A 26,507-nucleotide genomic window follows, 5' to 3' on the forward strand; every position below is an offset into this window, starting at 1 on the left:
ATTCTGTACCTGTGGGGGGGGGGGTGGGGAGGAGCATTTGCACCTGTAGGTTCAGATGCTCAGATACATGAGTGTTTGCACCTTAACAGCATTTGTGGGCCTGCACGAGTATGTAAGTCTGAGTGTTTCTTCACTTAGGATAAGAACGCTACAATATTGTTGAGGGCTCACTGCTTTCACACATCACTTACTTGGAGACCAATTACTTCTGACCCCTTTATCATAGCCCATGATGGCCACCGGGAACAGCTCTTGCTTTTCTTTAGCTTTCAACGAAAAGATGGTGCTAGCAATTAGTGGACCTGTTAAGAAAACATTGGAAACATGAAACAATATTCTCCGGGCACTTCAGTCAGATATTTAGCTGCCTGGTCATTTACCAAGCACACAAGTCAGATCCTACACCTGAAGCCTCAATAGTGGAAATACACAATTATCAGCTTTTGAGATTTGTTCATGTTCAAATATTTAATTTCACTTTACGAAGACAAACAATATGCATATCCATTCACCATCGATGTGGAAGTGTGCGACAAAAGGCGCATGGCACATGCAGTTAATTTGGCAGAGGAATTCCGATATAGATACAATTAGCATCCTCGGTGGGTGCGTCAAACATTCATGGTGCTCTAAACCCAGGCTAAATCTAACGATCCAAGCCCGGGTTTGGAGCAACCAGAGTGCTTTACGCAGCCGCTGCCCATTTTCCCTTCAGCCCCCAGCCAGCCTCCTTCGTCTGGCCATGCCCTTCCCGACCCGGCACACACTTACCTGCGCTGCCATGGTCCTGCACCTCCGCAGCTTTCTGCTCCTCACCTCATGCTCATGCCTGCCATGGAAATGTAAGAGGGTGCTCTGTGGAGCCCTGCCCCCCAATACTGTGCAAGCCATTTTGAGCTAAGTGTTTGTAAGAAACAATGGGTCACTTTGATGTGACCCATTGTTTCTCACAAACACATCACTCTTAGCACCCCAAGGGTTGGCCTTGGGGTGCTAATAGCAATAAGCACCCCTTTGGGAGGCTTCACCGGCTGGTAACCGTGCCCGGGCCTAGTGTTAAGGCCCTTCCTTAACTCAGGCCTATAACCTTAGCCCCAGGGCATTCCCGGCCAGTGAAGCCCCCACCCCCGAACCCTCAAATGGGTGCTTGTAGCTGAAATAACACTTTGTTGAAAATAAATCCATTGTCTAGATTAGTAGATCATAATTCATACCATTTATAAGTGGGCCTGTTAGATGTCAAGGAGAGTACTGCAAATGTGTGGCATGAATGGGAGCATTTGTGGAGATAGGTAGGCAAGTTGACAGCATCAAGCAATATGGGCCTAACAAATATTATCAGCACATAACAGTTGCACACAGTCAGGTGGCCATGCCTTTTATAAGCAATCACGATCCACTAAATACTTCTAACACATGCATTGGGATAAAATCAGCACCAACTCCAAGTTACAAAATGTCTGGCATTTGGCCAGATGAAGCACATGGACAACAAATTAAAGAATGAGTGCACATTTGACTTATCAAAATGCATTTCCTTTATGGGGTTCCCTCATTTCTTAACATCTTCCAGTCCTGTCCCTATCAGATGAGAGCGAAGGCCCGCAACGTGCAGATAGACAAAACTTCTTATTCCAAGCCAGACCTGGAAGCGTGCCATGGGTCTTCTAGAGCATCACTTGACACTTTGAAGGTATATTACACTTCACAAAGGTACTTTCAGAGGTGATCTTCCAGTTTGACATAATACTTTAGAAAAACATGACAAAAAGCAAGATAGCATGTTTAGACCATGATACAAGTGATAGTCAATTTTTTACTAACTGTCTCATAAGAAGGTTACGCATGGAAAGGGATGTTGTGCAGTGAAGGTTGTCCCTCAGTGCATCATTAGCTCTGATTTGGAGGCCTATAAACAAACATAAGATGCAGTGCACCACTGAAGTAGTGTGGGTTTCGGAGTGCAGTGTGAATGATAACATATAAACCCTCATTATGACTTTGGCAATAAACCTAAAAATTCATTGCATTTAGAATACCACCTGTGTTAACCGACCATCTGGTTACAAGTTTGATACAGTGTGAATTATTTTCCGAACATGGAATTTTATTATTAACTACCTGAACGCTGCTGGTTTGGCTGTTCAGGAATTCCAGATTAAGCAAAACAATACAACAGTGACTATGGCCCGCAGCACAAAGAGTCACCCCTCTCATCACGACTTGGCCCCAGGCAGCCCGACAGAGGGCATACGGCCGCAAAAGAGGACAATAATCCAGTCACTTGTGCTAACCACATAAAAAAAAAGAAAAGAAAGAGAAATTCATTATTTATATATATTATGGTTAAACAAATCATCTAAATCAACGTAACAGTGGGCGTGCAGGAGACACCTGATTCAGGTACCAGGCACACAGCACACAAGACCATGTCTGAATTCGAGTGGAGCGAGGCGGAGCAGCCACTGGACCTCCCTGCCAGTTTTTACAAAGTGCTGGGGTGCTCGTTGATAGATGCTGTGGCTGGAAACCTTAGAATCAATGCTGAGCCAGCCCTGAGAGAGCACCAGAGAAGCAGACAGCACGCTCACAGGACCCTTGAAAACAGGGCCGAAGGGGAGTAATCCGACCCGCAAGAGGAAATCCTCTACTGACCTCCCCGGGTCGACCTTATGGGGTAGAAGAGAAGAACCCAGAGGCAGTCAATGCCTTTACCAAGTTGAAGGAAGCCTTCCTGCAAAGGTCAACAGTTCCCAGGGCAAGAAAATATGGGCAAAGACGACCCAGGCTCAGAAGAGGAGCCAGCTGAAGGCGATCTATCTTGCCACAAGGAGGAAGAGAAGGCTGAGAAAGAATGGGAAAGACCCAGTGGGGGTAAGAAAGCCTGCAAGGAGAAGCATCTGGACGAAGAGCCAGAGGAGATCATGGACATGTTCGACCAAGACAGTATCAGGTACCCCAGGTCTTCTGATTGGCAACCATCCCCCAGAGTAACATAATGCATGACACTGAGACTAAGAAAGGCCCTGGACAAGGAAGTGAGGCAAGGCCTGCACGCAGAACGCCCATGGCTGGAACTCCCACGAAAGTTGGCAGAGACACCTGAATTGGACCTTAAGATGCTGACCTTCGTATCGAAGACCAGCAAGGACCCACGGAAAGAGATAGACAGGTCCTGGAGGAGCTGCCAGGAAAAAGTACTGGATATTTCTGGCCCAATAGGGAAGATAATAGATTTAGCAGGAAGGGCCAGAGATACGGGAGAAGAATTCGAACCCGAAGCCCTAGCTAGCTGGGCTCAGAGAGCAGCCTGCCTGTTAGGCAATGCAAAATGCGCTCTCTCCTCAGAGAGGAGGAGAGGCTTACTACTTAAAAAAGATCCCAAACTAAGTATTCTAGCTTCCTACGAAGACGGGGAGGCAGCACAGGGTCTCCTCTTCGGGGAGACATTCAGCAAGGAGATGGGCCGGTTTGTCAGCACCTATACTTCACTGGAGAAAGCCCAGGCGTCAATACGAAAGATTTTTCCAGGCAGAGTTTTTGCCGGGACCGACCGCTATTGGGGTCGAGCAGCAGGTCGCTTTTAAGGAGGAAGAAGACCCCAGAATCCCAGAGCACAATACTGGGAAAATAAGCAACAGGACTCCTTCTTTCTGGCCAGAGGATGATTCCCAAGAGGGTACAGAGGAAGAGCTTTACCCCAGGTGAGAGTCACAAATTACCTACCAGTAGGAGGGAGAACAGTGATTTTCTGGGACAATTGGCATGTGCTTTCCAGCGAAACCTGGGTTTTGAAAACCGTCTGAGGTCTGCAGCTGGAATTTGTCTAGCAACCCGTGCAGGCACACTGGCCACACCAGCCACACCTAGCGCAAGCGGAGCAAGAGAGCCTAGACCGCGAACTGCGCCAGCTAGAAAGGAAGGAAGCCATAGAGAAGTTGAGGGCAACCCCCAGATAGGTAAGCAATATGTTCCTAGTCTACAGAAAGGAGACGGTGCGACAAGTCATAAACCTAAGAGAGTTGAACAACTGGATTGTATACCGCCACTTCAAGATGGAGGGAATACACCAGCTCAGAGTTGCCCTAGGAGAGGGAGACTGGCTAACAAGATTAGACTTAAAGGACGCGTACCTGATGGTACCAGTACAAGAGGAATTCAGGACTTACCGGGCTTTTCGCTGGAACAGACAACTATGGCAATTCAGAACAATGCCCTTCGGGCTAGCCTCAGCACCTTGGGCTTTCACCAAGTTGATGAGACCAGTAGCAGCATCGATCCGAGAGAAGGGTATCAGGATGATTATATACCTGGACGACATACTGCTCCTAGCACAGGATCGAGAGACGCTGGTGTACCGGACAGCATGGGTGCGAGAACTCCTGACGTCCCTAGGATTCCTAGTGAACATGGAGAAATTAGACACCACGCCGGCGCAAACACTGGAGTCCGAGGTTTCGTCCTAGATACCAGAAAAGCGACGCTAGAGTTACCAGCATGATAAATAAGAGATCAAGAGGGAGATCAGAGACTGTTTGAACAAGCAGACAATATCGATCTGGGTGCTAGGAGGATAGTAGGGATGCTAGTAGCGTCGATTCAAGGGATCTTCACAGGTCCCCTGCACTATCGTGCACTTCAGAGACTGAAGATCAGGCATTTGCAACAAGACCTGAAATACAACCAGCAAATACCCCTAGATCAAGCAAATACACTTAGATCAAGAGTCCATTACTGAACTGGAATGGTGGTTGAAGAATATGGACACGTGGGCTGGTTGTGCCATTTTCAGAGATCGGCCGGATCTAATGACAGAATCAGATGCCAGCCGGATGGGTTGGGGGGCGAGATGCAGATTTCTAGAGACCGGAGGGAAATGGAGCGAAGAGGAACTGCGCCTGCACATAAACAGTTTGGAACTCCTAGCAGGTTCACGAAAGGGAGAGTGGGCTCATGTGTTCTACTCAATATGGACAATATATCAGCAGTCTGGTACATAAACCACCTAGGGGGAACAAGATCCAGATTGCTAGCAGAGCTAGCAAAGGACTTTTGGCATTTGTGCCTTTAGTCAGGGACCTCAGTGACAGCAGAATATCTGGCATGAGCACTGAACGTGGTGGCCGTCTGGAACTCGCGATACCTGACGGACTTCAGCGACTGGAAGCTGAGCGCGGAAGTGTTTCAGAGTCTGAATCAGCTCTCGGGTCCAGTTCACATGGATCTGTTTGCGTCTCGTCTCAACACACAAATGCCCAGTTACTTCAGCTGGAGGCTGGATCCAGGTACTCAGGGCACAGACGCATTTCTCCAGAACTGGGCAGGAGAACTGCATTACGCGTTTCCTCCCTTTGTGATGTTGAGCAGAGCCCTAGCAAAGTGTTGGAGGGAGAAAGCAGAATTGATTCTGATAGCGCCGCTGTGGAAGTCACAAGTTTGGTTTCCAATGCTAATGAAGCTGGCCCAGACATACAGCGAGTTCTCCCAGACGGAGAACGACTGCTCACGGTCCCAGCTGGGTCGTCTCATCCTCAGAGTGAGACAGGCTCTCCCGCTAATAGCGCGAAGAATATCGGGAGACCCTGGGCGCTGCCAGGCATTTCGTTCTGAAGCTGCAGAGCTCATTGCAGAGTCTTGAGCACCATCCACTAAGAGGAGCTACGACGTGGTTTGGGCCAATTGGCCGAACTGGTGTAGAGGGAGATATTTTCATCTATACTGAACTTTCTAGCACATCTGTTGCAAGATGGGAAAGCGTTTCATACCATCGGAGTGTACAGGTCGGCTATTTCAGCAGGCCCCCTCCAATCGAAGGAGTCACAGCAGGGGAACATCCAGCAGTAGCAAGGCTCATAAGAGGGGCGCGATATAAAGCACCACCGGAGCCGAGATATAATCAAGTGTGGGACGTTACAGTAGTGCTGCGCCTGTTAGCGAGCTGGCCAGCAGATAGGTATTTGTCTCTGAAGCAATTGTCCAGCAAATTGGCGATGCTCTTATGTCTAGTATCCTGTAAGCGAGTAGCGGACGTCAAGGCGCTTAAGATTAACAGGAAGTCTTTCGGCCAAGAAGGGGTGACCTTTTCGATAGTCAGAAGGACCAAGACAGGAACTACTACAATACACCATCCATTTTTCCAGAGCAATCCCAAATGGTGTGTAGCAAGGTGCATTAAGGAATACGAGAATAAGACACGGAGCACAGGGCAGCTGGTGCTACACAGCTGTTAATTGCATGCAGGAAGCCTTTCCAGGCAGTAGCAACAGCCACTATAGCAAGATGGGTGAGAGGGTGATGCAGCTGGCAGGCACTGACTTAGGAATATATGGGGGACATTCTGTGAGAGGGACGATGGCGTCCAGAGCGTTAACAGCAGATGTGTCTCTGCGGGATATTATGCAAGCAGCAGATTAGGCTAGCGATAATACCTTCAAGCTATTTTATTTCAAGCCAATTGAAGGTTTGGCCACAGCTGTATTGGGAAAGCTTTGAACAAGCATAATGCTCCCCTGCAGTCTTGACAGAGAATGAAGATTACCCCTGCTAGTTGCGCAGGGAGTCTTGATTCTATTAAAGACTAGGAGGCAAGCATTCAATTCCCACCCTGTGATTTACTGTCTACACTGTATGCAATAGATTATGGATGCTAAAGTAGAAGGACTCCACCCGGACATTGTTATTTGTATGATCCTTAGGGGAAGACCAGAAGAATAATTGAGAGTCGAGGATCAGTGAGCATCATGGCCTGAGAGAAGTCGAGACGTACAGGCAGAAGCAGCTATGTTGAGTCTGCGAGAAGTTGAAGTTGTTCGCCCTGTTGGTTGGACACGGTTATACGAGGTTCAAGAGATGCAGTTCAGAGCTCGTAAAGAAGAGGAGTCCTCCAGGAACAGGAAGAGTGTCATAGCTGGACTGAGCAGGATAGGACTACAGAGGCATTGGGATTTGTAGTTTATAAGAAAAAGAAAAGTGATATGAGGATCATTTTCTGTGTTTTCTTATCTTTTGTTGAAATTGCTGAGGAGTTGAAGCATAATGCTCGCCTCACAGCCTTTAATAGAATCAAGACTCCCTGCGCAACTAGCAGGGGTAATCTTCATTGCTGTTACTGTGACAGGCTTACTGTTATGGTTGGTGGCAGTATATCTACTTTTATATGATTTTTATTTGCAGGCTGTCAAATCAGCCATGCTAATGAACAGGAGGTTCACCATTCTGCCAGAATGGAGGCTCCTTTTTTTTTTTTTACCATTTTTTGTGAGCTTGTCCTTTTTTGGTCCTTCTTCTGCCATCCTAGGTGGGGGAGGTCCTGTTTGGTTTTTTGTTTTCGGCGGGAACCCTTTGTTCTTACTGTCAAGGCGCCAGTGTCTCTGAAAACAGGAAATGGGTGAGGAGCCTAAAAAACTAAAAGGACAGCCACCCCTCCAGGTTTGAATGTTGCTTGCCTGTTGATTGGCTGGGTTCCAGTATAAAGTTCCGATCCTGGAAGCTGAAGAGGTAGTCGACCACTGGACTGGAATCCAGAGACCGGAGAGCCTGCTGTGTAACCGCAGCCTGGTGGGAACCTTCCTTCCAAACAACCTGGTGGCCCTGAAGAGGACGACCCCGACCCTGAGGCTGGTGTGACCCACTAGTCTCAAGAAGATCTGCATTTGAGCCATCCCTCGACGTGCTGCAACCTTGCTAGGCTGCAAAATGCCAATACCAGGGGACCTCAAGCCAGTGTGCGGAGCCTGGTCTTCCAAAGTATAATTCTCGCCGTAAATTTGGTGGACTCCTGCTGTACCTCCAGAGACATGATTTGAATCCTTGACGTCCTTTCACCAGAGTACTGGACCAGATTAGCGAGGAGAATCCAACCGGCGGTGAACTTCCATCATTTGGTTCCTGGTTAAGGGCGCCAAATCCACAGAGCCACGAGATGCCTTGAAGAATCCTTTGTTGGAAGTCTTCCCAGTTGATCCCTGCTGCAAGTTCCCATCCAGTGTCTTGTGTTCAGTCACCACGACCAAGAATCCACAGACCGAGTCCTATGCTGCCATACCCTGAAGAAGTCCATCTGCAAACTCTTCTTCTCTGCTGAGGTACTGTGTTGGCTTGGGTAATATTTACCTAAAGTCTTGTGTGAATCGTGTGTAGCTTTGGGGATGATTTGTGTGTTTGGGAGTTGACCCATACCATTCGCCCATGACTAATGCTGGAACACATCTAGGGTGCCTACTATGACGTCCCTGGACCCTTTCTACTAACCCGGAAGTCTGTACCTACTTGTTGGAAGAGATATCCTTGGGACCACTGACTTTTCTTCATGCTGTACCTACCCTGACCTGCCAAAAGCTGGCCACTAGGCCACTAGTGCCCCCTGTCTGCCATAGACAACACTCATGCTCCAAGAATAGCGAAGGACTTACAAGGTTTGGTCCTTTGCCTTGAAATAGAACGAGTTGTAAATGATTTAGTTTGGTAACTGTATCTCTGAAATGTGATTAGTTCCAAACGTTTTTACTTACCTTTGAATGTATTATGCCATTTTGAAAAGTAGATAAGGTTACTTTACTTGGCTGTAAATTGTATTGAACTCTTCTAAACAGTAATATAGTTGGTTTCACTTCTTTAGCTCTGTACAGAATAAGTGTATAGATTCACCAACTGGGTTTTGCTTTCCCTGAACTGCTATAGAGCATTTCTAAAATAGTCTTACTAAGATTTTTGCTTACCTTGAACTACTTAGTGCATTTCTAAAATAGTGTATGGAGTTATTGCTTACCTTAATCTGTGTTTCACTGATCTGAAAAGCAACATTGGTACAACTGTAATAGTTCATTACCATATGATTTAATTAACCTTGTATAACTTGATGTTATCCTAAATGTGTAATGTGGGTTCTTATTTAGTCATGAGTTGCGTGTTGCTCCTTAAAAAGCATACGAGTTAGTTACTTACCTTTGAACTGCGTTCTGAAAAGTAATCTAAACGTAACTGTATCCATAACTGTATTTCTGGTTATTGAATAACACTGGATGTTGTGACCATTAGGGCACACTGCCCTTGAATTACTTAAAGTAATCTAAAAGGAACTATTGTGGTTTTACTCCTCATGAATAGGTGTGATCAATTCGAAATGTGTTCTATTGTGTTTGACTTACCTTGTATTACTGTTGCTTCTTCTAAATAAGGTTTATGCTTTGGTTTGCATACCATAAGCATTGTGTTGGTTTTTATAATGTGTTTATGATTTGTGACAAAGTACTTACTTTCCCCAAGAATTTTCTTGGCCTACTTGTATTTAAAATAAATCTTTATTTTTATAATACTTCCGGGTGTGAGTGTTTCTTTTGAACCTCCTCCTAGGATAAGCCTGGCTGCTCTGTCTATGCTACCAAATGTTCTTCGGTGGTACAGCCTTATACTAATAGTGGAGTTTTCTTTTGCCTCAGATACAGTTTTATGAAGCCCTGCCATTAGTTGGACTTTGGAAAACTGCCCCTAATACTTGCTATTAATGAACAGCGTATGCATTTCATCAGGTGCTTTCTACATATCACCACTACAATTCTGGTAATTCATCTCTCAGTTGCTCCTTTGAAGGACACTACGGCTCTAAGATAAGTGCCATGGAGGAGCCCCACATGCTGGAACAGGGCCTTCTCCCAACCCTACTCCAGAGGGAAGGCGTCTTTGTATGAGTGAGCTCAAACCATGTCATACGTTGCTGGATCAAGGCCTGGGACAAGAGGAATCTCAGGAATCTGGTTATGTGGCCCTGTTCCGATGCAATGACAGCCAACGGGTTCTTCCGCAGGGCCCAATCTTCATCATGTCTGAAGGACTTGCTGCTCAGAAGTCTTGTCGGGTGCGATTCAGCAAGAACCACTGTAGCATGATGCTGCGAGGCCCGATCTCTCTTACATGGCAGGGACACACTTCCAGACACCTCCCTGTCAACCCCGTACCACTTTTCCCGTTTTGGGCTTTCTCTAATAAGCTAGTACATGCAGGAAATGTAGTCTTAGTGCAATTCAAAGTCCAGACCAGGAAACGTAGTGCCTGGTATAAAATGGGTGATCTGGTCACCCTAATGGCATGGGATGCTTGCTGCACGGTGCCATTTAAAGCAGCACTGACCATATAGCATGCTGCTGCAGGGTGATTTCATTTTGCAGCAGAGCATAACAATGCTTTTACGGGTACCCGTCTGGTACAGTGCATCCACAGCACTCATACTTCTCCATACATTTCATGGATAGTTTGTTTAGTCCCATTTATTTCTTTTTTTCCATTCTCATACTGGCTCCCACTGCACGCACAGATCACCTTCAAGTCTTGCTGCATTATCTATAAGGAAGTCGCCCTCAAATCACCCAACTACCTTGCGGAGAAAGTCAGCATTTCCGGCAGACAGTGCACCACCAGAAGCCAGGACATGCGCAGCCTTGAAATCAGCCGCTGCAAAAAGGAAAAGGACCAGAAAACAAGCCTTCTTTGCCTATGCCCCAAGATTATGGAACCGCCTCCCTGTCAGCATCAGACTCACCCCTGACCTCCTACAATTTAGAAAATAACTCAAGAGTCACCTCTTCAAGGAGTCTCTCTGCCTCAGCAACTAGGCCATCATATCGCCCCGCCTGTCACCCGCCTCGCTAGACGACGCCCGCCCTCACCTCCCAGCTGTGCCTCTCCTCTCCTCTGTATCCTACCACCCGCTGTATATCTGTTCTGTTGCCTCTGAAAAGCGCTCTGTTGCTTCTCGAAGCTGAGCCGGTGCTCAATAAATACCATAACAATAATAATCATTCTTGGGCTTGTCTTAAATCTCCGATTTTGAATGCAACATTAAGTCCTCTAAAGCATTAGCAAAACAAAAGCACCGGATGAGCTCATCAGGGCATGGCTTGCAATAACCTGGGAGCTCTGTGCAGCCAGGCCGACGGGGGGCGCTGCTGTGAATATTTTGTTCTCCGGTGGAGGAGGGACTGCGAGGAAATGCCGTTGTGTGGGCCAGTCTGGTGCTGCACATCAGGGCATGCACGGACATGCTGCTGCTAGGATCATTCGCCACTGGAGCAGCTGCAGACAAGTGGGTGGAAATAGCTAGGACCCATCCTTAGGTGGCGTTTTGGATGTTGTAGTGCACACTCGGACCGCCTGCCATGGCTTGTGCTGCCTGGGCGGGGATGGAGGCATCGGTGATGCCCTCAGGAGTGGCGACAGTGGAAGAAGCGCTGCTGGTGCTACATTAAGTTGTGGCAGAAGAAGGTTGTCAGCAGTGGTTGCTGTGCTGCACGTGCGAGCACAGGTGTTGTGTGGTGCTCTTGAGCCAGCTGGGTTGGCCTGATTCTGGCTGGCGCTGGTCCCAATGGATGTGCATACACGCATGTTCCCGAATGTGGAGGACAGGCATGTCATTTGAGAGCACGTGTCTGTATATCATGCAATGCGAACACTTGGGCCTGCAGATCTGGTTGGCATGTCACATTACAGGCTATCATGCTGTATGACTTTCTCAGTAGTTGTGGGGGGGACAGCACAACACCCGTGTTCATTGTTGGTGCTGGGTGCACGATCACTGATGTGGTACACAAGACCGTGCACACTAAAATAACGTAGCGTTGCATGTGGGCCTTCACAAACTGTAGAACAAGCGTGCTCAGCAGAATGCTAAAATGCTGAATTCCTCCTCCACCTTTCGTACAGTTTAACGCATGTTAGGTTTTTATTTATTTATTTATTTTAAATGCTTTTTTGGCTCACAAGAAGCCTTAAGCATAAATAACACAGTAAAAAAAAATACGATTCATGAAGATCAACCATTTTCAGTCCCTGCAATAAAGATTTTGTCACAGCGATCGAAATTGATACTTGATCCCTCTCATACAACATACACATTGATTAAAATACCCAATTGTAATATATTTTTTTTTTTTTAAATCAAATGATGTCAGCCAATGTTTAACAGTTTCTAGTTGGCAAACAAACAGGCATAATCTCCAAATAGGAGTATGAGAAGTAGAGAATTAGTGATAAGATCAAATGGTGGAGGTGAGGAGTAGGAGTGTCGTCTGACATCGGATGGAAAGGTGGAGGGCTGGTGAGGAGACGAGCAGCGTGTTCATACTCTTTTGGCTGGGGTGGCCCAAATGGCATGAAGCAGGAGTGTGCATGTTCATGCAGAGGTCTGTGTCGGCCTCATTATTGCTGCACCACTGCTTTCCCAGGCCGAGCCTGACCACAACAGTGGCGACGAGGGCGGCAGTGCAGGTGGAGCAACTCTCGTAGGAGAGCACTGCAGTCTGCCCACAGTGACCACGCGAACGAGGTGCAGAGCGCTCATAGGCGCGGCCCCCCCCAGCTGGCACGTTTTGTAATACGCAGCCCGGGCCACAGTGGTGATTACCCGCGAGGAGGAGCAGCGGCAGCGACGGTAGACACATCAACACGTGCCCTCCGCAAAGGAGCGAGCCTCCCCCCAAAGCGTCCGGCCGTTAAACACACGGCTCACGTGTTCCCACAGATGGGGGAGCACTCATGGTTGCAGGCCCACGAGGAGAGAGGGAGCGGCGCACACGGTGCACGTGTTTTCACGAAGGGGAGAGACCCTCGTGTTTGCAGGCCCGCAAGGGAAGAGGAAGCCGCACGGCACATGCGCTCTGCAGGCCAAAGGAAATCTGGTCAATGGACAGTAACAAGTGCCCGAGACAAAAGGGCTACAGCACGCGGTGCTGCGGAAAACCCCAGAAGGGGCTATAGACAATCTGATGGTGCTCCTGCCACGTCTGGCGGCCATCCAACGTTAGTAAGAGGTGGAACCACTCCCTGAAGGGGGGAAGACAGCACCGAAGACCTTCTTACAGGTGCTCATCACACCCAACGGATGGTGCTTGTGCCCCATCGGCGGCCATCGAGCTACAGGAGCAACCAACAACACATACATCCAGTACATCCAGTAAGTGACGACTCTACCAAGCATAATGTCGGGCCAAGATGATGGACAAGGAGCACAAGCTCAAGGGAATGGACCCGCAGCGCCAGTGGCTCGAACACCAGATCATGTGCCATATCAACTACCGGACACACTGGCAGCCCAAATGCCGGGAGTATTCGACGTGACGGACACCAGTAATATGGGTCCCAGGTGAACCAAGTGGATCAGGGACTTTGATCTGTACATGGGAGCCACAGGGCCGGTCGCCGACGCAAGGCAAGTATGCCTACTAAAATTGGCCGTTGGATCTGCCACGCGTGACATAATCGACAAAATGCCCCCAGACTCCATAGACTCGATCCAGGACCTCAAAGATGTGCTAGCAGCATACTTTGCACCGCATACCAATGTAGACTATGAAAGACACCTATTTCACCGTACCAAACAGGCCAAAGGGGAAACCATGGACGCATACGTGATGCGACTACGCACCAAGCTAAAACACTGCAACTTTGCAAACTACTCAAACACTGAAGCCCTGAAGTCACAGATCATCTCAGGATGCGAATCCCAAGCCTTCCGCAGGAAGCTACTTCCTCCGAGATCGGGGGAGAGACCGACCCAAAGACAACCCTTACCATCCGCGAGGCCGGTATGGGGGTTGTCAAATAACAACCCAGCCCCAAGTACCCCAACCACCCAGAATCAACCCACGGGCGACCAGCGAGACAGAGACTCTGGAGAGGACCGGCAGAGGAGGAGAGAAAGAAGAAGGTTTGTAATGCGCGCAAGACACCAGCGCAGGTCAAGACGCCACGTGCGATACTTACACCACAGACTCTGACCCCAGCTCATCAGGGAGTGACCTAAAGAAAAAGGCGTACGTATACGCTCTGGGCAACCCCACTGCGACAGCGCACAGCCCAACACTCATCATCAAACTGCAAGAGAGACCAACAGAGTTTAGACACAGGAGCCACGGTCAACGTGGTAAGTGAAAAGGTCTACACTGACCTCCCTCAGAAACCCAAGCTACATCCAGCAACTGTGGACATATACGTACAGAGCCAAAACACCCCTAAAATGTCTGCAACAATTCAGCGGGCTCCGTCGCTACAAAGGACATGAAATGAGGATACTGATACATGTTCTGGCCACGGAGACAGACAGCGGCAGCGTCCTGAGCTTTAAGGCTCCCGCCGACATGGGCTCAATACATGTTCTTTACAACATAATGGTCCACAAATACATAGACCCGGTCGAAATGATAAACAATCTATACCCCAAAATATTCAAAAGGAATAGGCAAACTCAGAAACAGGCAAATCAAGCTCCATGTGGACAACTCCATACGGCCAGTAGCCCAACCATACCGCGGGATCCCGGTCAACATTCAAAAGAAAGTGGAGGATGAGCTCCAGAAACAACTGGAACACGATATCATTGAAAGGGCCACAGGACCCACCACGTGGGTATCCCCAATCGTCCCGGTTCCCAAAAAGGGATCCGAGGCCATAAGACTGTGCGTAGACATGCAACGCCCGAATCAAGCCATCCAGAGGGAGAGATACCCCGCGCCCCGCATCACGGACATGATTCATCTACCAAATGGGGCGAAGGTCTTTTCCAAGCTTGACCTGCAAAGGGGGTACCACCAGCTAGTATTACACCCCGAGAGCAGGACCATAACAACCTTTGTCACTCATGTCGGCCTTTTCAGGTATAAAAGACTGAGCTTTGGGGTGTCCTTGGCGGCGGAAACGTTCCAGGCCAAAGTCCATAACGTCATTAAGCACATCCCTAATTGCCTCAACTATTCGGACGACATACTGGTATTCGGAACAGACCTGAACAAGCACGATGAGACCCTAATGAAGGTATGCAAGGCCCTGCACGATGCCAATCTCACCTTGAACAGAGGCAAGTGTGAATTCTGCAAAAACACACTAACATTCTTCGGACACGTCTTCTCTGAGTCAGGAATGACTCCTGACCCGGATAAGGTAGCGGCGCTGTACGACACCTCCGCCCCAACCAATGTGTCAGAACTTCGGTCCTTTCTGGGCCTGGCCAGTTATTGCAATCGGTACATATGGGACTTCGCGTCAGTCAGCAAGCCGCTAAGGCAGTTAACGCACCAGGATGTGAGATTCGAGTGACCAGCAACTGTCAAAAGGCATTCGAACTAATAAGAGAGAGGGTCGCAAAAGCGGAAAGCATGTCATACTATGACCCCAGCAGGAAGACCGAGCTAACGGTCGACGCCAGTCCCGTGGGTCTGGGAGCCATCCTGGCGCAACTCGACCCAAAGGATCCCTCGCAAAAACACATAGTGGCCTACGCAGTCGCAGCCTGTCCACCACCGAACAAGCATATTCTCAAGCAGAGAAGGAAGGGCTCGCCGTCGTATGGGCGTGCGAGCATTTACACCGGTTTCTATATGGGAAACCATTCCAGGTTGTCACAGACCACCAGGCCCTACTATTCCTGTACGGCAATCCCCAAGCCAAAATGCCCCTGCGAATCGCCCGATGGGGCGAGAGACTACAGGACTATGTGTTTGATATCATCCACAGGCCGGGGAAAGGCAAAACCCGGCAGACTTCCTGTCCAGGAGACCACGGGAGGAGAGTGTACCAGAACCGTCAGTGGCCGACAGGTACCTAAGGTACCTCATCCACCAGAGGGAATCAATATGGAGGCGCTCGCCATAGAGACCGAGAGTGACTTGGCCCGTCGCATCATCTGCGAAGGACTGCATTCTGGACTGTGGCGAAGGGCAAAGGAAAGGGGGAGAGCCGCAGGAGGCAAGGTGCGAGAGGATGTAGAAAGGCTGTTACAAGTGAAAGACGCTTGCGGTGTCGGAAGATCACCTGCTCCTAAAACACTGCAAACTAGTGATTCCTGAAGCCATGAGAACTAAAGTCATTGAACTAGCCCACGAGACCCATAGGGACATGGTATCCACCAAACGCATGCTCTGTCAAAAGGTATGGTTCCCCCACATGGATACGTTAGTAGAAGCAGCGTTGAAAGCGTGCCCCACATGCTGCCTCATCACACCAAATCGTCACCCAGAACCACTGCTCATGTCAGAGCTTCCACAGAGAATATGGGAGGCAGTCGCGGCCAACTTCCTTGGACCTATTGAAGGAGGAAAATACGGCCTGGCTGTGATTGATGAATACTCACGGTATCCTGATGTTCGGCTAATATCGACCGCAGCCCACCATGTCATCCCCGCCCTAGACTACATGTTCTCAGCCTATGGAGTACCTAAAGTGCTTAAGCCGGACAATGGACCCCCGTTTTGCAGACATCAGTTCGCCCAATTGCAGAATACCTTGGATTCCATCACAGGAAGATAACTCCCCTGTGGCCCCAAGCCAATGGGATGATTGAGCGATTTATGGCTAACCTGAAGCGAGCCCTACAGATCGGCCGGCTAACAGGACAGCCATATGAACAGGTACTAAACCAACTTATGAGAGACTACAGAGGGACACCCCATAGCACTACAGCGAAGACCCCGGCTGAACTGATGTTTGGACGGAACACACAAACGCGCATTCCACAGACCGAAGCCATCAGCCCACCTCCGGCTCTGGACCAGGAGGTGCGAGAACGGGACGAAGTAGCGAAAGCCCGAATGAAGGAGTATTCCGACACCCGCAGGCAGGCACAGACCTTGCAAATAGATGTAGGAGATGTGGTGGCGCTCCGGCAACCGCTGACACACAAGCACACGTCAGCATTTCGCGAAGAACCCCTGCTCGTCACCTAGAAGAAGGGATCCATGATCATCGCCCAAGGGTCGGAGGAATCTGTCACGAGGAACTCATACCACTTCAAAGAACTTCCGCAGACGGGAGCCAGGCGTTTGAGTGGGAGAGTACAGGCTCACTTGAATTACGAATCAGATGATCCCTGTCAAGGAGATCAGTGGGACTCGGAGGAATCGGAGCCGGACGTGGGGAAAGAAATTGCTGAGAGCGGACCATCACCAGGGCGGAGTCAGGCACGCCCGCAGAGGGCTCGCAACAGACCTCGTCGATGGATTGAGGAAATGGACTAGAGGCCCACCAGACCGCCGCCAGTTGAAAAGAATCTGGTAACTGTTTAAAAAGGGGGGGAGATGTCACGTTGACGTCTCCATGGCAACGGGGAGCGGGAGGAACAAGGGAGGAAAGGAAAGTGACGCAGGGGGGGCGGGACAAGGGCAGTTCGAGTTGTAATTAAAATAAAGAGGACATGTTCATGCAGGGCTCCGTGTCAGCCTCATTATTGCTGCGCCACTGCTTTCCCAGGCCGAGCCTGACCACAACAGCCAATCCTATTCCAGGGTAGCACGTGCCACCCTAGGCTACCTGGACACGCCTATGGAGACAAGCAGGAGCGAGTAGAGAGGGTAGAATACCAACACCAAGTTAGAGTAGGGACAGGTAAGAAGCCCTTTAGGGAGGTAAGATAGCCTGCACGTAAGGAGACCATCCTTAGAGAAGGAGGATCTAGCCAGGACGGGTCACCTGGCTATAGATACTAGATTCGGGGTGAAAAACGCCTGGGTCATGATCCCTTGCCCACCCCAGTTTGAAAGAGAGAGTGGGACAGCTCTAGGCCCACAAAGCTACAATGAACACCCTTGAACTATCTTGTCGGTTTGGTGTGACTTCATGCCATCTGTGACACGGCTTACACCCCATTTACCAGAGGCAGCATTGAACTTCACTGTAGAGGCATTGGTATTTCTCACAATGATGAGGGTTACGCCATCTTGATGGGCATTTCCAAAAGTGACCACTGGAGTTTGATGAGGCAGCAAGGTTGGTATTGGGTGCAAGGAAGTACAATCATATTCCACCCATGCTGTCTAGCATGCACGGGCTCCCATTCGGTAAAAAACTTAAATAGGGCGCCCACCATAAAAGGCTATTCTCATACATCCGCCAACCTAATTTGCAACTAAATTGAAAATTGCAGCCGGTATCCAAGTTACAAGAAGCAAGTCTCTTCTTTGACGTGACATTCTGAGAGCAAGAAAATCCATGACCTAGAACAAAGCTTTCTCTCATGTCGTTCCTAGAGTTTGCAACACCAGTGGTATAGCCAGAATGTCCTAACAGGGCAGACCTGCACAGTATACACGTGGGCCTAAAACGTGGGCAGAGGGGTAAAATGTGGCTGTAATGCTATTATCGCTGCATTTACTGCTCCACCCAATCTCGAGTTGGGTGGAAAGTGGGAGTCCAGCTGGAGGTAAAAATCTCCCCTTTCCGCCCATTTTTGGCGCTATGGGCCAAATGGGAATGGGGATTTACCTCCCCACCGCATATCAGGATCCACCGAGTTGCGGTAACGCTAATAGCATTGGGCGGTCTCCCGGGCATTTAGCGCCGGGAGAGCACCCAACTCAGGATGAGGCCCTTTGTTTTAATACTTTCCTTCCAAGAAACAAAACAAAAGAAACTGTGATAAGTACACCTGCTTGTTATTTTTTTTTTTACTAGGGCATGCACATGTTATGTGTGACATGACAAAAGATTTGAAATGCGAGAAAAAAGAACAAGCTGTTTTTGCATATCTAAAAAGCAGACATGGAAATAAACTAAGCAGTCGGACAAAGAAAGGGGCCTAACTTTGTGATTCAATTTGTTGTTTTCAAAGATTAGATTGGAGTTTCGGGGAGGGCGTTCTGTCCCGTTGCAGTGCAAATCAGATTCACACTTACTCATTGACCTGTAACCATTCCTCCTAGTAAGTGTTATTGATTCAATGTGAGTACCAGTAGATTTATATTTTACCTAATATATGTGAATGCTACTGGACTGGGTGCTACTGAGTTGATTGACAGCATAAAATGAGAGATGAAAGATGGCCCTTAAAGAATTCAAACATATCCATGTTTTCTCTTCTGCTACAGAACAATAAAAGGCATTTCTCAGTAAGAAAATGTTAAACCCTGCTAAACAAAGTAGTGCAGAAAAAAACACCATAGACTCTTCTCACCTAGCCTCATTTCTTCATACACACTCCTATTCCTTAAAAATATGCTGAAAAAAAGCTGTCAAGTCATGTTCTATTTGTCCTGGCCCTGATCTATTCTTCTCACCAAAACTACCTAGCACAGTCACCGTTAGGATTCAGGTAAGAGCCTGGAACACACATCACTGGCCTACCTGCACTGTCAGCATGTGGTCAGAGGCTGGCTTGCTTTGTTTTAGTGCTCACACCCCGCCACACAAAAAACGGCATCCCGTGATTTTAGCGAATTGAAAACAGAGAATGACATTTAAACGAAACACAAACAACGAAAAAATACGGAATTCTTTAAAAAAATATATATTTGGGGGCGGGGTAAGGGGTTACATCTGGTGTCGAGGCGTTTGGGTTGGGGGTTTAAACATGGGGAAACAGGGGTTGGGGGGGGGGGTGTGACCACCAAAAAAAGAAGAAAAATTATTCTTCGATAAAATCACAGAACGAAACAACGTTCTCCATTAGTGCCTACCCTGTTTAGCTGGTCACCTGTCATGTCAAAGCCTTATCAGGAGTACTTGATAGATCAATACGCTCATATCCTGGAAGCAGGTGAGTGTTGACCTCTGCGCTGCCCCATTGTGCGCTTTATTTTTTTTAAAACCGGGGTCTCCAGGCCTCGTGTGCCCGCATCCCCTTGCAGCGTCTCCCGTTCCTGCTTCCCCTCTCCCTCCCGCCTCCCGACCCTCCCACCGGCCCTGATTGGCTGCTTAGGCCCACTGCCTGTACCCAGCTATCCGTGAGAAGCCCCCTGCTTCCTTCGTTATCCTGGAAGCAGGTGAGTGTTGACCTCTGCGCTGCCCCATTGTGCGCTTTATTTTTTTAAAACCGGGGTCTCCAGGTCTCGTGTGCCCGCATCCCCTTGCAGCGTCTCCCGTTCCTGCTTACCCTCTCCCTCCCGCCTCCCGACCCTCCCATCTCCGCTCCGATTGGGCCCGAGCCCTTCATCACTGGTCCTCCCAGGGCAGCCCATCTGCCCATGCAGCCCTGCCGCTAAGTGTCCAAGGACAAAGGTGGCTCCCACATTGGCGGTTCCAAGATGTGTCTGCAGGTGTCAGCAGGGGAAGCCAATGAAGCCACCAGACACCGACAAAACTGTAAGTGCTGGCATGGGTGGGGGGTAGAGCAATTACTCTACTCCAGAAAGCTCCCGCCACTCTAACTTACCTTTCAATGGCCTAGACTGCTATAGACCTACACCATGCATTATTAGAGAGATATGTGACCACCAGCCTAAACCTATTCATGGCTGGACAGCAAACACTGCCTGCAGTATAATGTTAACTAGTACCATACCCTGAGAGAACCACAAAGATTAGCCTGCGCCAAATCTAGACAGGAATGTGATTGTTAGCATATGCCACACTTAGATGGAATTCACAAGATTAGTCTGCACTAAATCTAGACCGAAATATGATTGTTAGCATACGCCACACTTAGATGGAATTTCAGAAATGTGATTGTTAGCATATGTGATTCTTAGCATGCACCACACTTAGAATTCCGAACCTAGCTTGCGTCGCATCTAGATAGAAATGTGACTGTTCGCATATGCCACACTTAGATGGAATTCTCAAGTTTAGCCTGTGCCAAATCTAGACAGAAATGTGATTGTTAGCATATGCCACACTTAGATGGAATTCTCAAGCTTAGCCCGCGTCGCATCTAGATAGAAATGTGACTGTTAGCATGCGCCACACTAGTATGGAATTCTGAACTTTAGCTGGTGTCGCATCTAGATAGAAAGTGATTCTTAGCATGTGCCACACTAGTATGGAATTCTGAACTTTAGCTGGCGTCGCATCTAGATAGAAATGCGATTCTTAGCATGTGCCACACTAGAATGGAATTCTGAACTTTAGCTTGCGCGGCAGCTAGATAGAAATGTGACTGTTAGCATGTACCGTACCTAGATGGAATCCCACAATTGCAAGGACAGAAATGCCAACTAATCAACCAACTAACATTTCCATCCCTCTGCATACACCTCTCAAACTATAACCAAACACAAACACAACCCTAAAACGCAGCAATCCGCACAAACTTCACAACAATGCAACAACAAAACAAACCACACATAGACTTGCACAAAAGCACACGATGACTACGGACCATAAAACACCCCAAGCCCAGCCAACGGACCCACTGGGCTGAGGCTGCCAACAGCAAATCACTGCTCTCTTGCACTTTCCAGCTTATTCCCACTAACCCACCCCCTCTCCTCCCCTTTTCACAGCCGCCAGAGCGCCAGGAGACCACTTCGGTGGTGATAGTGCGCGGTACAAATGTCCTTTAACATTAACATGTGTTACAGTTATTTTAGACATATCATAAATAGAAACTCAAAAGACAATACTAGAACTCTAAACTAAAAGAATGTACCCGTATGCGGGTGCAGAGAAAACAACTATGAAAAAGCCCTTCTGCCTTTTTCCCCGCATGCCCATAGTCTCCATGAGGTCGGCCCCAGGTGTGCTGTGCTCAAAGGTCCCCAAGAATTCTGTGGACAGATCCACTTAGGGGACACTTCTGAATATTCCACTGACAGTGGAACTGTCACAACCGTACAGTATAGCTGTAGAGTTTTTCACTGAATCATAGCTTGCATAGCTTACCAGGAAAACCATGTGTGGTACAATGTTGGAGAACCTATGGTGTGGGGTGACAGAGATCCACTAAACACAGACCAGAGCTGTTGGAGAACATGAACAAGATAGGCTTTACCCAGGGGTTTGGACAATCCACCTATAAACATGGTATTAGTATATTTGTTTGAATATATTTGGCCGAATGGTACATTTGACCGAATTTGGCCTGTACCATTCGACCGAATATATTCGAAAAAATTGGCTAACACAGACCGAACATGTGGGGAGGGGGTTGCGGTGGTGTCCCCCGCCCCCATTGTATTGGCCTTGCAGGGTTGTCCCAAGCTTCATCGAAACTGAAGGCGGGGGCTGGGGCTGGGAAAAAAAAGAAAAAGGGACCCTGTGGCGTCAGATACGACCCGCGTTGGAATAATGGATCTGACACCGCAGGGCAGAAGTGGACCAGGCAGCGAGGTAACAGGTAAGTGGGGGGTGGGGAATGCATAATTTTCTTTTTTACTCCCGCAAAGCTGACCGCACGCAACATCACACAATATGATGTTGCATGCGGTCTGTTTTTTTTCACTCTATTTTTTACGACTTTTTCTTTCGGTCAAATCTCCCTAAACCATAAACATGGCCACACATTAAGTGTGAGACTACGGGAGTTGGCCTATTCTAGACTGACCATAACCTGCTCCTAGATAATTTGCTGAGTATACATTGTCGCCACAAGTGAAAAGAAAAAAAGCTTTGAAGAAGCCCCCGGAGGAGGGTGATTAAATTGCTCTGAGAAAGTACAAAGGCATTCCAAGACCACTCTCACAGAGTCCATTCTTGAAGGCAAGGGGCACACACAGTGAACACCACCTCCAAGTCAAACCAAAGGTCTGTTAGAAAACTCTGAGGAGAGTAAATTAACGCAACCAACATCATAAAAACCAATCAATTTCACTTTAAGGTGTTTTCCAGGCACAGATGCAGACCTTTGTGCACAGGCCTACATAGAGGGAGGCGAGGCCACGGTATATATGCCCAGCAGCTCAGTCAGGCAGAGGAGCTGCTGGCGAAAGGATCACATGAAAAGGTGTTCCATGAAGATGGCACTGACAAGAAGACAAATGAGATGAAAGGATACCCCAGAGGCCAGTACAAGATGAGACTGGAGGAGTATGAATAGTAGATAGGTGGTACAGGGGTCAAGAAAGCTATGACAATTGTACTTAAATGGCTGAAGATAGATTGATCTGCCCACAGGGGTGACGAAGGTAATAAAGAGTAGCATCTTGGGGGTTTCCAAGAGTGTACAGTAATGATTGTTGTACCCAAAGGGGTGAAGAAGGTGGTAGAGAGAATTGAACAACAGGGATACTTTTACCTAAAGGGGTAAAAAAAGGTGATAGATAGAAAGGTCTGGAAAGTTTAGAGAGCTGTGCCCAAAGAGGTGATAAATAAAGAGAAAAACCTGGAGAGGACAGGTAGTTGGGCCCAAGTGGCTGAGAAAGGAGATAGTGAGGGGGATGGAGTTGGAGAGTGAACCCCAATGGGGAGATAAGGAGAGAGCAAAAGGGCAGGCAACCAGCTAGCCAGCCTACGAAGATTCTGGTGGACCACTTTGGTTCAAGACAGAACCAGAAGGCTGGAGGATGCACAAGATGGTGCTGCTACACCCTAGGAGAGAGAGGTCATAAGAGGATTAGAGACGGCAGAGAGAGACCAAGCCCCAAGAAAAGACAGGGCTTTGAAAGGGAGAGAAGGACCACGCTTGGTCTATTTTACAGGAACTATAACGGCAAGAGCCCAGCAAATGAGACTGGAAACTCGTCTATATGTCCAGGGTAGCCAACAACTCATCGCCCTGCAGTGGTTAACCTGGATTTTGTTGTTATACTCAGTGTGAGGAAACAGGGGACACAGAGACTCTTGGTTTTGCCCATAAACATTTATTGACAAAAGAAAAGGTTTTTGGCAAATGCCTATCTGTCCCTACACTAAGAGGCGTTTCCCTACCTCAAAATAAAACTAAGGGCCTGTCGGATGTTAGAATGTCCAAAGTAAAAAAATCCTGTATCCAAACTACTATTCTTGCCCTCGCATTCTAAAAATCCACGCTACGGTGAAAGGGAAATGACTTTGGCCAACAGCAGTGTATACATGTTCAAAAAGGATAATGAGTAACTCCAACACAAAAGTTCCAGAACTGCCGGGTATACTCTCCTGCCAGGGCTTTTCTCTTGTGGGCTCTGCGCACACTTCCAAACTTGGTAGTCTCTATTTTCTTGCAGCTTCAATTTGCCTGGCATACTCTGCGATGGATCCGGTGGAGTCATAAGTGATTCTCTAGCGATTACCTCATCCCCAGTGGCCAGGGGACGGCAGTCGCTATCTGATCCTGAGCCTGGCGGTGGATATATGAGGGAGGGTCACATGGGGAGGAGACAGCTGTTGGAGTGAGGTGGTAACTCCATCAGACAATACGCTGTATTCTACCCTTACTCCTGAAGAAGACCTTCCTCCTGAAAAAGACCTTATAATACCCAAGTTCTTGATGGCGTATTGTCATCCCACAAATCCCCTGTATTGTAAAAACCAGAAACCCCTTCCTTTGTAGACAAATACCTCAAACATTCACAACACACATAACATCTGATATTAGAAATCCAATAACATCTATGGATTTCAGCTCCCATAAAGCCTCAAGTACTGAGACGAAGACGAGGAGGGAGGAGTTAATGTAGACTAAGCGAAGCCCGAACCCTAATGTGCAGACTAGTTGTTTGATTAAACCTCAAGTGCGCTGGACATTTAAAAATGGCAGACGTAATCAACACCGTAGAACAGGAGAGAACTGTGCTGGAAAAAGCGGCTTGCGAATATGAGTCAAACATACCGGCGTGGCGTGAAGTGAGGAGAGAGGCAGCAGGCACACCTGAAGGACCATCTAAGCACTGGGGGCGGAGGAGGAGCTCCTGGAGGTATGGCCGTGCCAGGAAGGAGCATTCTCCGGTCCAAGCAACAGAGGGAAGCCGGCGAGTGAACGCAGAGCTGCAGGTAATGCTGGAGAAACATCTGCATCATGTAGGAAGCCATCCCAGGGAGGAAGCTTCACCGCAGAGGCACGGCATAAGTTTGAGATGCTGCAAACTACCAGTGAGTCTGTCAAGAGCCATTGGGGATCCTGGGACGTACCGACACACATGCAATCAAGTGAATGAATTATTTTAGACTGCTATTATGGACAATGCTCAAAAGCGGTTCAAAATCAGACAACATCTAATGTTAAAGCGCTGCCGTAAAGGAAGAATATCTGAATACCGACCAGATAAAGTGCAGCAACAAAACCTGAACAAATACCTACGCATGTATTGTCAATGTGGGGGGTAAAGCTGGAGCAGGTGTTACCCTAAGTAAACACATTGAAATGCAACAAAGTTGATGCTGCTGTGCCATAGTGAAAAAGACAGAAGTATACCAGGAGATCTGCAGGACCCCAGAGAAGGATTCCTGGCAGGGGTGTATACCAGGGATCTAAGAAGTCCAGAAAATAAGTCCTGCCAACCAAATATACCAGGCATTTTGAAACTGTATAAGAACTTTAAAACTATGAGAAGGTACCTGACAGGGGAGTACACCAGGGGATCTGAAGAACCCATAAGAGGATTCCTTGCAAATAACTATGCAAGGAGAAACACCAAAGTTGTAGAGGAAAGTTTAACCATGTTACAAAATACCATACAGGGAATTATACCAGGGAATCTGAGAAACACATGAAGGAAGTCCTGGTAGGTAGATACACCAGGCACTTGAAGTCGTACAAAGACTTTTTAACATTGTGGTAAGATACCTGGCATGGGAGCATACCAGGAGATCTGAACAGCTCACAAGAGTATTCCTGGTAAAGAAGTATGCCAGGCAAATCCTCCACAGTACAAGAGAAGTTAAAGAAAGCTTATTGTGGAATTTAATATATGAATAAAAACTTTGGGAATCCAGTACAAAGAAATCAAGAAAGTGCTGGATGTCGTGGAATGTACTGTTTGAACAAGAACGTTCTAAATCTAGTATAAAGAATCAAATGAATTGTTGGATAAAGTGACACTTTTGTGATACCAAGAAACTGTTGTTCAAAAGAAACACTTTTGCCATCCTACCTAAACCTCCAGGGGAAGGGAACCATCCTATGTATCCAAGGGTTTCTCCTTGGAGAACACTTTTTGATGGATTTATCTTAATAGATGTTTGCTTCTAGTGTGAGGGTCAGATTAGAACGTTTAGGACACAGGTTTCTACGTTTCTAACGAGTTGACACGGACTGATCTGTAGTTTTAATTTTGTAGGCAGGGAAACTCTTCTTTAGGATAGGGTTAGAGAGGCTTTTATCCAACCCATTTCTGTTAATCAAAAATGTCTGACAATGAGAATATTACGACTTAGTGTCCGCCTCTCATTTCTGACCCCTTACAACTCATTATTATGTGGGTTCTGCACACAGTTCCAAACTTGATAGTCTCTTATATTTGCTTGATCTTGTATTGTATCTACCTTGTACACTATCCTGCCCGGGATTCTCTTAAATGCGTATTGCCTACACTCACAAACTTGAAAGTCTCTTACATGTGTTCTGTTCTCCCTTTTTATACATTGCTCATTTATTTGTTCTCTTTTTTGTGCTTCATTAACAATTATTCGGGTTTGGCATGGCTGCCAATACACCCCGGTGTCCCCGCTTCCCTTCGGTGGACTCACCAGCTCTTGCTGGCGTATTCTGTTCCTCCAGCAATAAGCCAGTGGTGGTGATTCAGCAATTTCATCTTTACTATCGCCTCTGTTTCTTGGCTTCACTGCCTCTCGCGGATCCTGCTGGACTCTTCTCTGCCATTTCGGGCTTTGGAAAGGTGGAGGCTGCCTTCCAACACCTGCAAACTCCCAGACACCTTCCGTCGGCTCCTGTCGTTCCTGCA

The 26,507-nt window shown here is 47.9% G+C and overlaps 1 protein-coding gene across 3 annotated transcripts in view; it reads right to left on the bottom strand.

Moving 5' to 3' along the window:
* Nucleotides 1-26,507, bottom strand: part of LOC138582127 (zinc finger protein 177-like) — a 149,431-nt gene that overhangs the window by 92,819 nt on the left and 30,105 nt on the right. For all 3 annotated transcript variants that reach the window (XM_069653129.1, XM_069653130.1, XM_069653128.1), the window contains exon 3: nt 192-302. In XM_069653129.1, coding sequence (XP_069509230.1) covers nt 192-302 — 111 coding nt within the window. The remainder of the gene's footprint in view (nt 1-191; nt 303-26,507) is intronic.

This window comes from Ambystoma mexicanum, chromosome 3q (genome assembly GCF_040938575.1).
Source record: "Ambystoma mexicanum isolate Mex_15411 chromosome 3q, UKY_AmexF1_1, whole genome shotgun sequence".
NCBI classification, from domain to species: domain Eukaryota; kingdom Metazoa; phylum Chordata; class Amphibia; order Caudata; family Ambystomatidae; genus Ambystoma; species Ambystoma mexicanum.